We start from the raw sequence: 14,735 nt of genomic DNA on the forward strand, positions 1-14,735 counted from the left end.
TTCCTCCGGCGTTCTGCATCTCTCCACACCTGCCCACCTGCATGCCCACGAAGCACCTGGGACATAGACTATCCAAACCTATAGCTCCATCACCGTCACTCCCAGATGTGATCCCAGACGTGATCCTCCCCCTTTACTCTTTAGCCACCACCCCCCAATTTAAGGAGGAGCCTGCCCAACCCTTCAAACAGCCCTGCATCTCCCTTTCTCACTTTCCACAGATGCAAAATCTTGTCAATTCTACATCTTAAAATAAAAAGTTTTAATCTATTTACTCTCTCCAATTATTCTGCAATTACCAAATGCAAGTCTAGATTTGTGCAATGGTAAAGTATCCTCTCTGCCTTCAAACTTGTTCTGTATGTCTCATGTCACTTCACACTTGAAAATCCTTTAATTCATTCCCAAACACTTGGAGATAAACTATATTCTCCTTTGAATCTCCAACCAGCACTGGCCCTCGGTGGCCTGTCATGCTGTCTAGCTTCACCCCCACTTCCACTTCTCTACATGTGATCTGTGCTCCAACTGCTGTACTTGTATATCCTTAATTTCTACTTATATACTTTTTTTTTTTTCGGTACGCAGGCCTCTCCCTGTTATGGTCTCTCCCGTTGCGGAGCACAGGCTCCGGACGCGCAGGCTCAGCAGCCATGGCTCACGGGTCCAGCCGCTCCGCGTGTATGTGGGATCTTCCCGGACCGGGACATGAACCCGTGTCCCCCGCATCGGCAGGTGGACTCTCAACCACTGCGCCACCAGGGAAGCCCTACTTACATACTTTTGATATGTCATTCCTAAAATTCCAGTGCAGGTCTCTCTTAACCAATATACTTTACCTGTCCCATTTTCTATTGATGGCAAAATATTAGTTCAAATTCTTCCTCTTCTGAGGAGCCTTCCCTAAATGGAGCTAAGTCAAGCATATTACTCCACCCCTTGCACCATCATCCCCTATGTTTAGCACCTCTACTGCACCACTAGCACTGTGATGCTATCATTAGTTCTTGAAATCACCTCTTCTTGCCTTTATTTCATTAATTATTGAGATTGTATTTTTCATTAGTATAATCTCCACATTTAGCACAGTGTATGGCATGCTGTTAGTTTTTTAACGGTTGAATTTACGTTGAAGCAATAACTTTCAAAGTGAAATAGGATTCTTGCAATCATCTCATTCATTCACTTCTTTAATGTGCATAATAAAACTTTGTTCTGAAAGTTTGGATTTACCCAGGTCAAAAAATTATATAGTAGAAAAATCAAGGCTACCTGTCCAATGTTCCTTCCGCTACTTCTTGCTACTTATATATGTGTTGCAAGTATGTGTCAAGTGTTGCCCTATGTCGATAATACATTATATGGTCCATAAATATAGTATCCCTTAAATCATTATGGAAAAGTAAATAAACAAACTATGCTTCATTACCTACCCCCTTTTATATGCTATATTAGCTCCTTTACAGAAACCTACTTTTGATTTTCCTGAAATTCTTTTTCCCTGCAATTCTGTTGCTCATATAGAAGAGCGATTGCTTAGCAACAAATATATTGATGCCACATCCTTTTCTTCTTAAAGTCAACAGTGTCTTCACATTTCTCTAAATATGAAGCCCACAGTTCTTTATTCCAGAGACCCTGTAACATCTATGTCCTATTGTGTCTAGCCTCATCTCCCTCTTCTCTACTGTTCATTCCCTAAATTGGAGTTAACTGGTCTTTCTTTGCCCCTCAAATACACAAACTCCTTCCCATTTCAGGGTCTTTATATGTGTTACTCCTTTATAATGGACACTCCCCCATTCTCAAACGTCATACACAAGCATAGCATCAATTTGGTGTGATTAGCTCCTATTCATTTCTCGATCCTGGTCTCTTCTTCCTCAGAGAGTTCTTCCCTCACCCCCAATCTAGGTTTAACACTACACACAAGTACAACATACTTTCATAATCCTCATCACAGTTTATAGTTGAATATTTATTTGTATTAATGTTGGCTTAATGTCAATGTCTCCCAGGATACCTGCTTCATTCACCACTATATGCACAATGCCTTGTAGAGTGACGAGAACTGAGGAGGTATTCAATAAATTTTAAATGAATGAATATGACCTAGTCTTCAACCTTTGTCAAAATAAACTCAGCTGACAAATATCATATGATATTGCTTATATGAGGAGTCTACAAAAAGGGTACAAATGAACTTATCTACAATACAGAGTTACAGATGTAGAAAACAAACTTATGGTTACCAAGTGGTAAGTGGGGGGGAGGGATTAATTGGGAGATTTGGATTGACATATACACACTGCTACATATAAAATAGATAACTAATAAGAATTTATTGTATAGCACAGGGAACTCTACTCAATACTCCATAATGGCCTATGCGGGAAAAGAATCTAAAATAACTGATTCACTTTGCTGTACACCTGAAACTAACACAATACTGTAAATCAACTATACTCCAATAAAAATTTGAAAAAATAAATAAATAAACTGAAATCACGCTATGGTTCCAAACAAAGCAAACCAAAGAGAAGACTATGTTAAGTTAGTATATTTTAATTTTTTTATATTTTATATTATTTTATTTTTTAGCATAGAATAGGATTTCACACCATATACCATTCTAATGTCTATAAATATAGTGACAAATAAACCATATATAGGGATTTCCCTGGTGGTCCAGTGGTTAAGAATCCACCTTCCAATGCAGGGGACATGGGTTAGATCCCTGGTCGGGGAACTAAGATCTCACACACAGCAGGGCAACTAAGCCTGCGTGCCGTAACTATTTAGCCTGCACACTTTAGAGTCTGTGCACTACAACTAGAGAGAAGCTTGTGTGCCACAACAAAGAGCCTGCACGCTGCAACGAAAGATCCCACATGCCACAATTAAGATCTGACGCAGACAAATAAATAATAAAAAATAAAAGCAGAGATGGTTAAAACATTTATATATATATATATATATATATGTATATGAAAAATAATCCTACAGGAAAGAAATTCATTATATTTCACTCTCTGTGATTCTTGTAACAAATGCCTGGTATTTTCTTTATGAAATTCAAAAAGAGTAAAAAGTAGATGTATTTGAAGACTGTCTAGGCTCAACTTCAAACTAAATGCTTTTGTTATGTGAGGTCTGGTGCAATTAAATGTTCAAATATTCATTGGATAAAAATCAATAAAATAATGAAACATTTCCTGAGAATAATCTAATACCTATGTTGAAACTCTTCATTTCCTTAGGGCCAATACATGTTGAAATAAATCAGTCCTCAATTAGTTATGAAGTGCAATATGATTTTTTGGAATGCACATTTCTACTCTTTCACATTTTGGGAGTATTTGGATTTTCATTTCTACATCTGCATGAAAATAGTGAATCATGGTAAAAGAATATTATTATTTATATATAGAAGAAATATTAAAAAGATTACCTAATCCAAAGATTGTTTTTATGCAAAGAAAAACCTGAGGTAACATATGACAATAAAAATGGCAGACAAAGCTAATAAAGACGTCTCTTACTATAAACAATTATAAATTTAAAGTACAATACAACTGAGATAGAAACAGTGAAAGGTAATTCACTGGGGAAAGGAAGGAAGAGAAGATTTTTACCAGGAAAGTCATTTGCAACTGGCAGATAGTCAGATGCCTTTGGGGGAAATTAAACTGGATACAGGCTATGAGCATGAAGATTTGGTTTTACATCTCCTAAAGATTAGAAACTATGACTTTCAGTCCCTCAAGGTATAAAATTAGAAAGGAGATACCTGAACAAAGCAAGACTACTTGAAAACAAACTCCATGAAATGAAAATTAGACTATCTACCCACTAGCTTAAAAAAATAGCAAGGAAGCTTGTGGTCTGTTAAGAGCTCTTGGTAGAAAAAAGTTTCCTGTGAAAATTAAAACCCAAACTTGCAGCCCAGAAGAAAGGTATACAAGATTTATTTTTGTATTGCTAGTGTTCTTTTGTTGCTGTTTTCATTAAAGGTATGGATAAGAATCAATAGTTAAAAATTAAAAATTAATATATATTTAACTGAATCACTTTGCTGTAAACCTGAAAATAATACAATGTTGTAAATCAACTAACAAAAAGAAAAAAAATATTAAATAAAAATAAAATTTATTCAGATTTATGAAGCCAATATGTTGTCAGGAAACAAAAAAATAAGTGACTCTCTATGGATATTCCTCAAGATATATTTTAGAGAAATCCCATCAAAATCCTCATTCCCACTTATCACACACTATTGAAGACAAGTGAATATAAAATTTTAAAAGGCATACCAGGATCAAATCTCCATGACTGTGGATAGACAAAAGAAACATGCAAATTAATCAAGCATGAAAAGAGTAATAAAATTTGAACAAGATTTTGAAATAGGTGGCTTGCAATAATTAAAGTCATAAGAGAAGAAATAGGGTCAAAATGAAAGGAGAGGTCACGTATAAAAAGGAGAAAAGGAACTAAAAATTTAAAAATATATTAAATTTATATTAAAGGTAATATTCGTGTTTAAGTCAAAGAATATACTAACTATTCAACTTAGTTGAAGAGAGGATTAGAATTCTAGAAATGAATCTGAGAGAAATTATATCAAATAGAAGTTTCAGAATGAAACAATAAATAAGGAAGAAGAAAATTCAAAAAAATAATAGATGGGATGTTATATTTCTCTAAAGTATAAAAATCCTAATAATTATACAAAAAATACTGATTTCAGTCTGTTATGGATTGAATTTTGTACCAACAAAATTCACATGTTGAAATTCTAACCCCAGTACCTTATTTGGAGATAGGATCTTTATAGAGGACTGATGTCTTAATGAAAAAAGGAAATTTGGACACAGATACCCATATAGTGAGAACACCATGTGAACATGAAAACAGCAATGTACAAGCCAAGGAGAGAGGATTGGAAAAGATCCTTCCCTCAGAAACTACAGAAGCAACCAACCTTGCCGACATCTTGATTTGACGCCCAGCCTCCAGAACTGAGACAATAAATTTCTGTTGTTTAACCACTCAGCTTATAGTATTTTGCTATGGAAGCTCTGGCTAATTAATACATAGACCAATAAAAATAGAAAGTCCCCTCTCCCCATAAAAAAAAGTCTTCAGTACCTAAGCACATTAGTAAGTCTACAGACAACAAAAGACATAGAGATAATCCTGAAATCAACCTAAGAGAAATGGATGAAATTTAAAATGGAATTTCAGCAGATTTCTCATTATCAAACATAGGATCCAATATAAAATATATCTTCAATAAAATGATAATGAAAAAACTCAACCTAGAATCCTATACACAAGAAACAATGCTTCAAATAAAGAAAGAAAGGAAGCTTTTACTGCTTTCAGGCTAAATAGAAAAATAAATAAATAAGTAAAGGCCATATATAGGCAATAAGTAAATCAAACCAAGAGAAAGAACAGTGGTAGACACAGTAACAAACAAAGATACTGGTAAACTTGGGTAAATCTAAGCAAGACAATGTTTAAATGACTTTAATAATAATAATAAAAATCTGGAAATTACTTTTAAAAAATGAGAAAAGAAGATGTTAGACAAATATAATATGAAAAAGGAGAAAGTGATTATTGTTTAAACACCCTAAGATATGCGTATTGTTTAGGCTAACTGTAATGGTATCAAATTTAAGTTTTCTAAAGTACCTGTTAAAAAGAAATCAGGTCATATTTCGGTAAGAAGTAAACTGAACCCAAGAAGTTTGATATAGAAGCAATGGTGAGTAAAAAAGTTTTTAAATATGTTAAACATATAAATAAGTATATACTTTATACACTAATACTAACAACAATAACAAGAAGAATGAGTGATTGGGTGGCTTAAAAACAGTTTGGCTAGTAGGCATGTAAAAAGTAGAAAACACAATAATGTAATCAAAATGTGGTCATTCTATGTCATTGTATAGGAGACTGATAGAGACATTAAGTTTTGACGTGAAGTCAAGAATGCACAAAAAAATTAAAAGCAAGCACAAATATCAAAAACATACAACATAAAACATTCAAACAGGCAGAGAAAAATTCCAAGACATGTTATTATAGTAGAATAAAAGTAGAAAAAAACAAAATAACAAACAGAAAACATAGTGCCTATAAAATACAAAATAAATTGGTAGTAATAAGTCCAAGCATATTAGAAATCAAAATAAACAATGGAATAAAATCATTGCTTAGAAAAATAAATCATGAGATTGCATTAAAAAATTTAAGTTTAAAAGTCATTCGTATGTGTATTATAAATGACACATGTAAGGGCTTCCCTGATGGCGCAGTGGGTGGGGGTCCGCCTGCTGATGCCGGGGACGCGGGTTTGTGCCCCGGTCCGGGAAGATCCCACATGCCGCGGAGAGGCTGCGCCCGTGGGCCACGGCCGCTGAGCCTGCGCGTCTGGAGCCTGTGCTCCGCAGTGTGAGAGGCCACAGCAGTGAGAGGCCCACATACCACAGGAAAAAAAAAAAAAAAAAAGAAAAAAAAATGACACATGTAAAATGTCATTATAGTGAATGTAATAGTATGGACAATATACTCAAAAGCATTTTGATCAAGAAAAACGTGTTCTATGGGTGTCAATGTCAGATCAAAGCTGGCACTACTGCCACTTTGCACTGGATAATTCTTGGTGGGGGCTGTCCTGTGTGTTACAGAATGTGTAGCAGCATCCCTGGCCTCTACTAACTAAATGCCAGTAGCACCACATCCCTGCTTGTCACAGCCAAAAATCAGGTCCACATTACAACTTTCAGGGATCCTTGGCCCTTTTGCTTTTGTGGGCCTTTTTTTTTTTCAATTAAAATGATAAATTCTATTGCAGTTGCATTTATATAAAGACTAACATAGACAGCTATATTCATTTTCATATTTTATTCTGATTTGAAAATACATTATGACATTTTCCTGAACCCTTTAAGTAGCCGTAACCGTAGTGATTATGCAAATGAAATGAACAGACAATTTATCAGGGGCGAAAAGTGCGTCCAGACATTGCCAAACACCCCCAGGGGTTAAAGTCACCTCTGGCTTAGCACCATTGATAACACTCAAGCCCACATACACACACAGACACAGGTGGGTGCATTTGCATAGTGATAAAAAGTTCATGAGGTGAATAAATGCCTACATTGTGCCCACAATAGGTATTGCTTTGTATTGATGATGTTTAAAATTTTTCTGGCGTAGCATTGAGAAACACTATATATAATGAGTGTTAATGTTATTAATTTTAACATTTTTAAACAGTTCAGATAGAATGTCACTCTTCTCTAAAAGTAAAATTAAACAGTGAAATCTGATTTCCTAAAAAAAAAAAAAGAAAAACAGGTTCTATATCACTAGAAATTAAACGAAGTATATGCAAAATCAAATTTCTCTTTTATGCACTCAATTTCTTTTAGGACTGGATCTAAAGAGTTAAATTTCCATGAAGACTATTGAGAAATGTCTATATCCATAATGGAACTGTATGCCATGAACTAATTTCACATGACATCATGTCATCACATTGTCACTTGTGTAAAATTCAAATGTCATGTTTTGATACAGGACATTTTCCATTTCAAACAAGTTATGGTAAAAATATTCATAAAATTATTGTCTTTACAATATCAGATGACAATTGGGACCTTTTCTTGCTGTGTGTTTAATTTTTAATTCAGAGTTCATGATGACATTAAAGCTATCTTTTTTTTTTCTGAAAAGCCTGAGCCTTCCCATTCCTTCATACATGATTTATTCTCTCTTCAACCTCAAAATCACTTATTTAATTTGAAGCTACAGTACTTCATATTAAAAGAGATTTGAAGGTGCTCTTTTAAAGAAAGAAAAAAATATAAACTAATGGCAATAATAGTGATGATGAGAGGGGAATTTCATGCACTATATACTAGAAACTGACTTTCATTAAAGAATCAGATATCTTACAATTTGTTCTTTGGCACTGTCATAACTAATCCCCCTTCCCATGAAGAGATCACTTAACTGTTTCGAGCATCATTGCCTTCTATTACTTGAGGAATTTGGCAAGATGTTTTCTTAGTTCCTTTATACTGCTAGAATTCCTTTCTTACCCTCTATATGCTTGTTGTTGTTGTTTTAATAAAGCAAATTGGGAATAATTGCCTAGTCTACACTTAGCTACTCACACATGTAGGACATGGGTAAAGAGGGGAGTGCGAGGTAGAATTTTAGTAACTAAATTCTTCATAGATGTAAGCAATATCTTCTCCATGTTACAGTTTATATCTAGAAAAAATTCTAACAGTTATAAGAACATACACCATAAATGAAGGAAAGTGAAGATGGAGACTATAATTCATTTGTTTATCCTGAAAACAATCTAAGTTCTTATTAACTTTTATTGTCAAATATATTTTTAATGTCAATATAGCCCAAACACTAATGTAACACTGTTAATAGATTAGATACCTTAGCCTAAAACATGCTACTAAGTAGGAACACAGTTTTTGGTGACTTACCTCTGGTTTATGATTTTTTTATTCTATTCTCTTTAATTACTAAATAATGCAATGTGGATAATATCCACTTAAAGATATATTGAAGTACACATAGAGTTTCCTTTATTTCTCATACAAGAATTCTTGGTTAAAGAAGTCATCTACAATGTTTTTAAAATGAAAATAATATGTATTTATGGAGAAGAACACCTAGCTAATCACAAGCAATTATCACTTGAAATATATGAAGCTCATTTCCAGCACTTGTGTGTTAAAAGACATTATTTCCAACGTATGTCCTTAGTTAAATTCTAATAGTTACACATATTTAAATATTCCTAGCATGTTCCAGTAAGAGTCAATATATTTTGCAGTTACAACCTGCACACTAGGATATATTCTACTGGTAAATATGAAACATATATGCAATACAGCCAATAACTAGTGTCCAAAAATAAGAAATCATGTGTATTTTAAATTATAATTTCTGATCTCTAAAGTAAGCAATTCCACTTTTACACCATCTTTTTTATTCATTAAGTAATATTTTCTAGTATATGTAATAAACTGTAGATACTAAGACCTGAAGAATGCATTTTTAATCTACTGTCACTAATTCTGAACACCAGAATCCTCAAATTTCAGAGGAATTCAAAACAAATAAAAATATAATTTCAGTCAAAGGAATGTTAAGAATGATCAAATTAAAATAATACATTTCTATAAAGAAAAATTATAAACAAAGTCAAAAGGCAAACAGCAACTGTGAAAAAATTATTGGTAATATCACTGGCAAAGGATTATTTCATCTATTATGTAAATATCAACAAGTATAAGTTAAAAAGACTAACAAAAGGGCCTGAAGCATCAGTTAATAAAAAAGGAATATTCATATCCTTTCAACTATGAAAAGGTGATCAATTTTACTCATAATAAGAGAAATGTAAATTGAAAGTACACAGAGATGCAATTTTTCACCTATAATATTTGTAAAATTCCAAGTTTTACAATCCCATCTGTTGGCACTGCTGTAGAGGAATATTTATTCTCATACATCAAAGAGGTGCAAAATACACCACCACCTATGGAGGAGGATCTGGTAACATCTACCAGAATTAAAGATTTATTTATTTTTAAATGAGAATCCCACTCTGGAAATCTCTCCCACAGATACACTTATATGTACGCTAAATGATGTGTGTAAAAGGATATTCATTACACTACTGCGTGTAATGTGACAAAACAACAATAAAAACAAAAACACCAAGTTAATAAACAGAGATTAACAACAGAGAGTTTATAAACAGAGATTTTTGTCTCAATAATTTCATGTAATTATCACAACCAGTAACATGACTACAAAAGGCTATAGTTTATGGAGCCCTTTCCAGTGAATTACCACATTTGATCATTTCAATAGGCACTGAGGTAGATTCTGTGCAAATGAAGATGAAGTAGTCCCAGAACCTGCTTTCAAAGCATTCATAGACTACTAGGTGAGATAGATATCTTAAAGAGGGGTTCCAAATATTTTCTGTAAATGTTCATTAGTAAATATTTTAGACTTTGTGGACCTTAATTTCTCTTGCCACTACCTAATTCTACCATTGTAGATTGAAAACAGCCATATACAATACGTAAATGTAAGTCTGGCTGTATTCCAACAAAACATTATTTACAGAAACTGAATTTGGATTTCATTTCATTTCCATGTATCACAAAATATTATTGCTTAAATTTTTTCAATAGTTAATTTTTTTTAGTATGCAACCAATACCAGCACATGCAACTAGATGAATTTGCACACAGGCTGTGGTTTAACTAACCCATAATCTAAACTATAAACCAAACTTTATAACACACTTGAATTAGTAACAGAAGTGTCAAACAGTATTTCTCAGCGTTACATGTAAGGAAACAGAAATTCAGGGAATTAAGACTTGCTAGTTGTAATACAGACAATAAGCAGAGAAGCCTTAATTCAAATTCAGCTCTTTACTCACTAATCATTACTATCTCATGAAGGCAATGAGTCTACTCTAATGCTAGGTGTGATACATGGCCTGCACTTTAGGATGTGTGTGATATTTTACACAAAATTATGTTCTTATAATGGAATTCATTCAGCTCTGTTCAATTTTGAAAATAAAAACAGATTAAATGGTCTATATTAGTTTTTACATAATTTTTGGAAAAGAGAGAACATTTTTGTTGTAAAGCTATAATGACATTACCATAATTTTTTTCCAAGAAGAAAGGACTTACTTGCAAACAAAAGTCCTTTCTTTCCAAAAAGAAAGGACTTACTTACTACTTATAACTTCCTTACTCTAATCTTTCAAGTATTTAAAAAGATTTTTAATAAGTCCATGAGGTTAAATCCGTGAGATACATTCATACACTAGTTTTGATATTTGATTTCTCATGACCTTTACAGTCTGAAAAAAAATTATGGATTGTCAATTATATTTATCTGTATATATGTATAATTATATATATATATACTTTAATGGTGAGATGGTGTATGTATTATACATGTATATATAGTTATACTATGTAATATTAAAATTACCATATGTTCATGGCCTTAGCCTCATGAAAAAAAAAAAATCTCTTAGCAGTGAATAATGCATATTGACCAATGTCAACAAAATAAATTCCCTCATAATAAACCCAATCACTAAGAAAAGTCAAAGAAAATTATTATAAACAACATAAAAGAAATTGGTAAGTATCAAAACAGTTTGGCTTGAGCTCTTATCAAAAGTTTCAGATGTTGTTTTATAATGTGAAATATAACTATAGATACACAAAATTACTATCCAGAGCTCAAGGATGACTGGAAACAAACTTATATAATGCATGTAGAAAGTATATTATTTTAATAACAAATATTGCATTGGATTATTGTATGATTATTATTTTGTATTGTATGATTATTATTTTGTATTACATGATTATTATTTTGTTTCTGTTGACAAAATTCCTGCTGGAATTTCAATGACAGAAGGGAGCAAAGGAGATACTTTTCAGCTCTTTGGAGGTACTCCCCTCTCATGCTTATAGTAACTGTAATGATTCTATCTTCTATTCACGAACACTTTGAAAATATATGGCTCTCGTTCATTATGAATGTATTCATAAGTGTGAAATATAAATTCTCTTCTCTAAAACAAATAATGGAACAGGAGGTTATTATAAGTACATGTGGATTGTTGAACTTTGCAGGGTTTTTTGAACTGTCACAGTTGTGTATGTACGTATATATGTATGGATGGGTATATGTATGTACATGTGTTTGTACGTATGTAGGCGGTTATGGAGAGGGCAATGAAGCCACACAATCAAGTTAGAATTGCTCATAAAGGCAGATGAATATTGAGTAGAAAGATTATGAATGAGTGAGGGGCCCCAGGTCAGATAGGGAATAGGAGAGCCACACCTTTGGGTGTGAGCCTTTAAATTTGTCTGTTAATACAACAGAATGGATACCGATTTCTGCAGAACCTCCACAAAGGAACAGATTCACAGCCCTCACCACCTCCTGATGGCTAACAAGCTCTCAACCATATGCTCATTGGCACCCAAGCCCAGAAAGACTGTTTGCAACTAATCTACTGATTGAGGTTTCATTTTTCACTCAAACTAGGTGACCCACGAAAAAATGAGAAGCTATCTGATCTTTCCCTAACATTTTCTAGCAAATTTTGTTTCCATTTTTTAGTTAAAGTGACAATAAATATGCATAAAATTTTTTTAATAATATATATTTTTTCCTTTTGGTACTCTACAAAGGAAACATTTTTCTGTTCCTTTTTTTCTCCCTCCTTCTCAAGGATTGAGAGGATTATAGAAAAAGGATTTTGAAGTTCATAACAAAAATAACTTTATAGTAATTCAATATATTATGTTTTTACTTTAGTACATTTGTCTACATTTACTTCATGGGACAGTCTGTAGGAAAAAAGCACAGGATGAATATGAGGGTTTTTCCTTCTTGTTTTAATATGCACATAAGAAAATGATAGAATTGTTCCAGATCTTTTTTGTGTTTCACATTCTGACTCCATAGCTCCTGCCTTGTATGGAAGATATAGCTGCAACCCAGTCCCTGTTGGAAGAGGGGCAGAACAGATGGCTTGTGCTCCTGTACTGCCTACACATTAGGGAAGTGCTGTGGCTTGGATGGAGTACTTTTTTTTTTTTTTTTTTTTTTTTTAGTACTAACAGTGTTAAAGTGAAAATAAATAGTCAAGCAGGGAGGCAGAAGTCACTGAGCCTGCAGTCATAAAGATTCTACTGCTGTGACTGCTGCTTCTCCCATAGGTACTGAACAAACCTAAGTGTGGCTGCTTCCAACAGTCAGTAATCTATCAGAAGGTCTCTCTACTTCCACTCTATTCTTTACCCTGGAGCCTTGACACGTGTTTAAACTGTCCCTTATTACTGAGCGCACAATTTCCTAAAGGGTTTGACAAGCCATTAAATTATCTTGTCTGCATTTCTGAGAGAAAGGGAAGTTGGTCTGAAGTTACTGATCATTTTGTCAACTTCATTCTTTTGGAATTTTAACAAAACTTGTACACCCAGTTTATATTTAATCTATATTTAAATATATCGATATTTGTATGGAAATTAATTTGGGGGATTGGAAAAATATCCATGTGTTTTTAAAGGCTGACTTAAATTCAAATACTGTCTCTATAACAATTAGCAGAAATATATTAGATGTCATGTATAGTGTCTTCTTTTTAGTCTCATGTGCAATAGCAATAGATTTAAAAAATTGTAAGTATCAACATACCAATAAATGACACGGTGAATTCTAATATATCTTCATGGTAATAAAGACAAAATTACTGAATTGTGTGTTTAATTAAGTGTCTCCATTTTACATGAGAGAACAGAAAGAGTAATATGCTGGTAAAGAACATTCAGTCTAGTGTATATGGACCGATGTTTAGGGAGATGTGACATGATTGGTGAATTTTTTATAATTCATTTTTTATAATTATTTTTTATAATTATTATTTTAAAATGTTTAGAATAAGAAATAGCATTCTATAACATAATTCACTTAAAGTTCCATGTCTCTTCAAATCCACTGCAACTCCACCCTCATCCCACTTCCCAATTTCCCAGGAGAGGATAAAACAAACCAATAAAGAAAAACTTACTTTTCCAACATATTGTGGATCTGGTCCCATATGTTCTTCTAAAACAAAGAACTGATTCCAAACCCATCCTCTTTTGGGACGGTGGTGGACTTCGGTTTCACCTTCGATGTGTTTGGTTTGGTTTCTGGTCCCCTTGATGGAGCTGTGTTGAGCAGTTCCATAACACCTCTGCACAAAACAGAGACACACGAGGACTGGACAGATGCAAGATGTGCTCGTAATTTTCATTGTAAGATAACTTTCCAGTTCACAGTTTTCTTCCTTTTCCTTGTCAGCTACAAATGCTTAGTGAGCATTCGAGAGAGAAGCCAAAGCATCTTTTGGAAGGACAGTCCAAATTAAATTGTTTAGTGTGTCCATGATTTAACTGTCCAGCAGGGAAAGGTCAGACTACATTTACATCCTGAAACACTTGGAGAATCAAAGCTGTAGTTGTGTGATCCGAAGTCTTCACAATTGGTGAACAGGGGCAACCATTTTCTACCTAATCAAAAGAGAGAAATGTATATACATTACAAAACATGGCAGTTTTAAGTATTTGCTCTAAATGCAAATTATACTGTTTTGTGGAGTGATGATGATAGGAAAAGAACACATGCAAGTTCTTTTGGAAATAAACACAAGCATATATACACATAGCCAGGCATAAGCCTGCACGCTGCATTTTTACAGGGACATACATATTTGTATTTTTAATTCTCAATTATATATGTATATATATAATTGAATATATATATAAATATATATTTTATATATATCATTTCAAAGAATATATCCATAGAAACAACAAAAATGAAGCCCTAGGGAGTGTTAAAATGCTCAAAAATTGACCATGAGTATGTGCCCAGACCTGAGTTAGTATGATGTCTTACACTACCTGATCTATTAGGGACTTCACTCTAAGTGCAAATTTTTTATTTGTTTTTGTGTTTATTTTGCTTTTGTTAGATGTGATACAACTTACTGCACATTCTGTACATCGATTTTCTACTACATATGACTCACACAATTTCAACAAAATACTCCCTAGGGTTGAAAAGTTTTCACAAAC

At 33.3% G+C, this 14,735-nt stretch overlaps 1 protein-coding gene across 1 annotated transcript in view; it reads right to left on the reverse strand.

Annotated features, from left to right (window-relative positions):
- CDH18 (cadherin 18) overlaps positions 1-13,912 on the reverse strand; it is a gene marked incomplete at both ends in the record, with an annotated part of 349,009 nt that extends 335,097 nt beyond the window's left edge. The window contains one exon of the mRNA XM_082651620.1: positions 13,685-13,912. Within this exon, the coding sequence (XP_082507746.1) occupies positions 13,685-13,912 (228 nt within the window). The remainder of the gene's footprint in view (positions 1-13,684) is intronic.
- Positions 13,913-14,735: the final 823 nt, after the last annotated feature.

Source organism: Grampus griseus, assembly GCF_964374135.1.
Source record: "Grampus griseus genome assembly, chromosome: 3".
Taxonomy (NCBI): domain Eukaryota; kingdom Metazoa; phylum Chordata; class Mammalia; order Artiodactyla; family Delphinidae; genus Grampus; species Grampus griseus.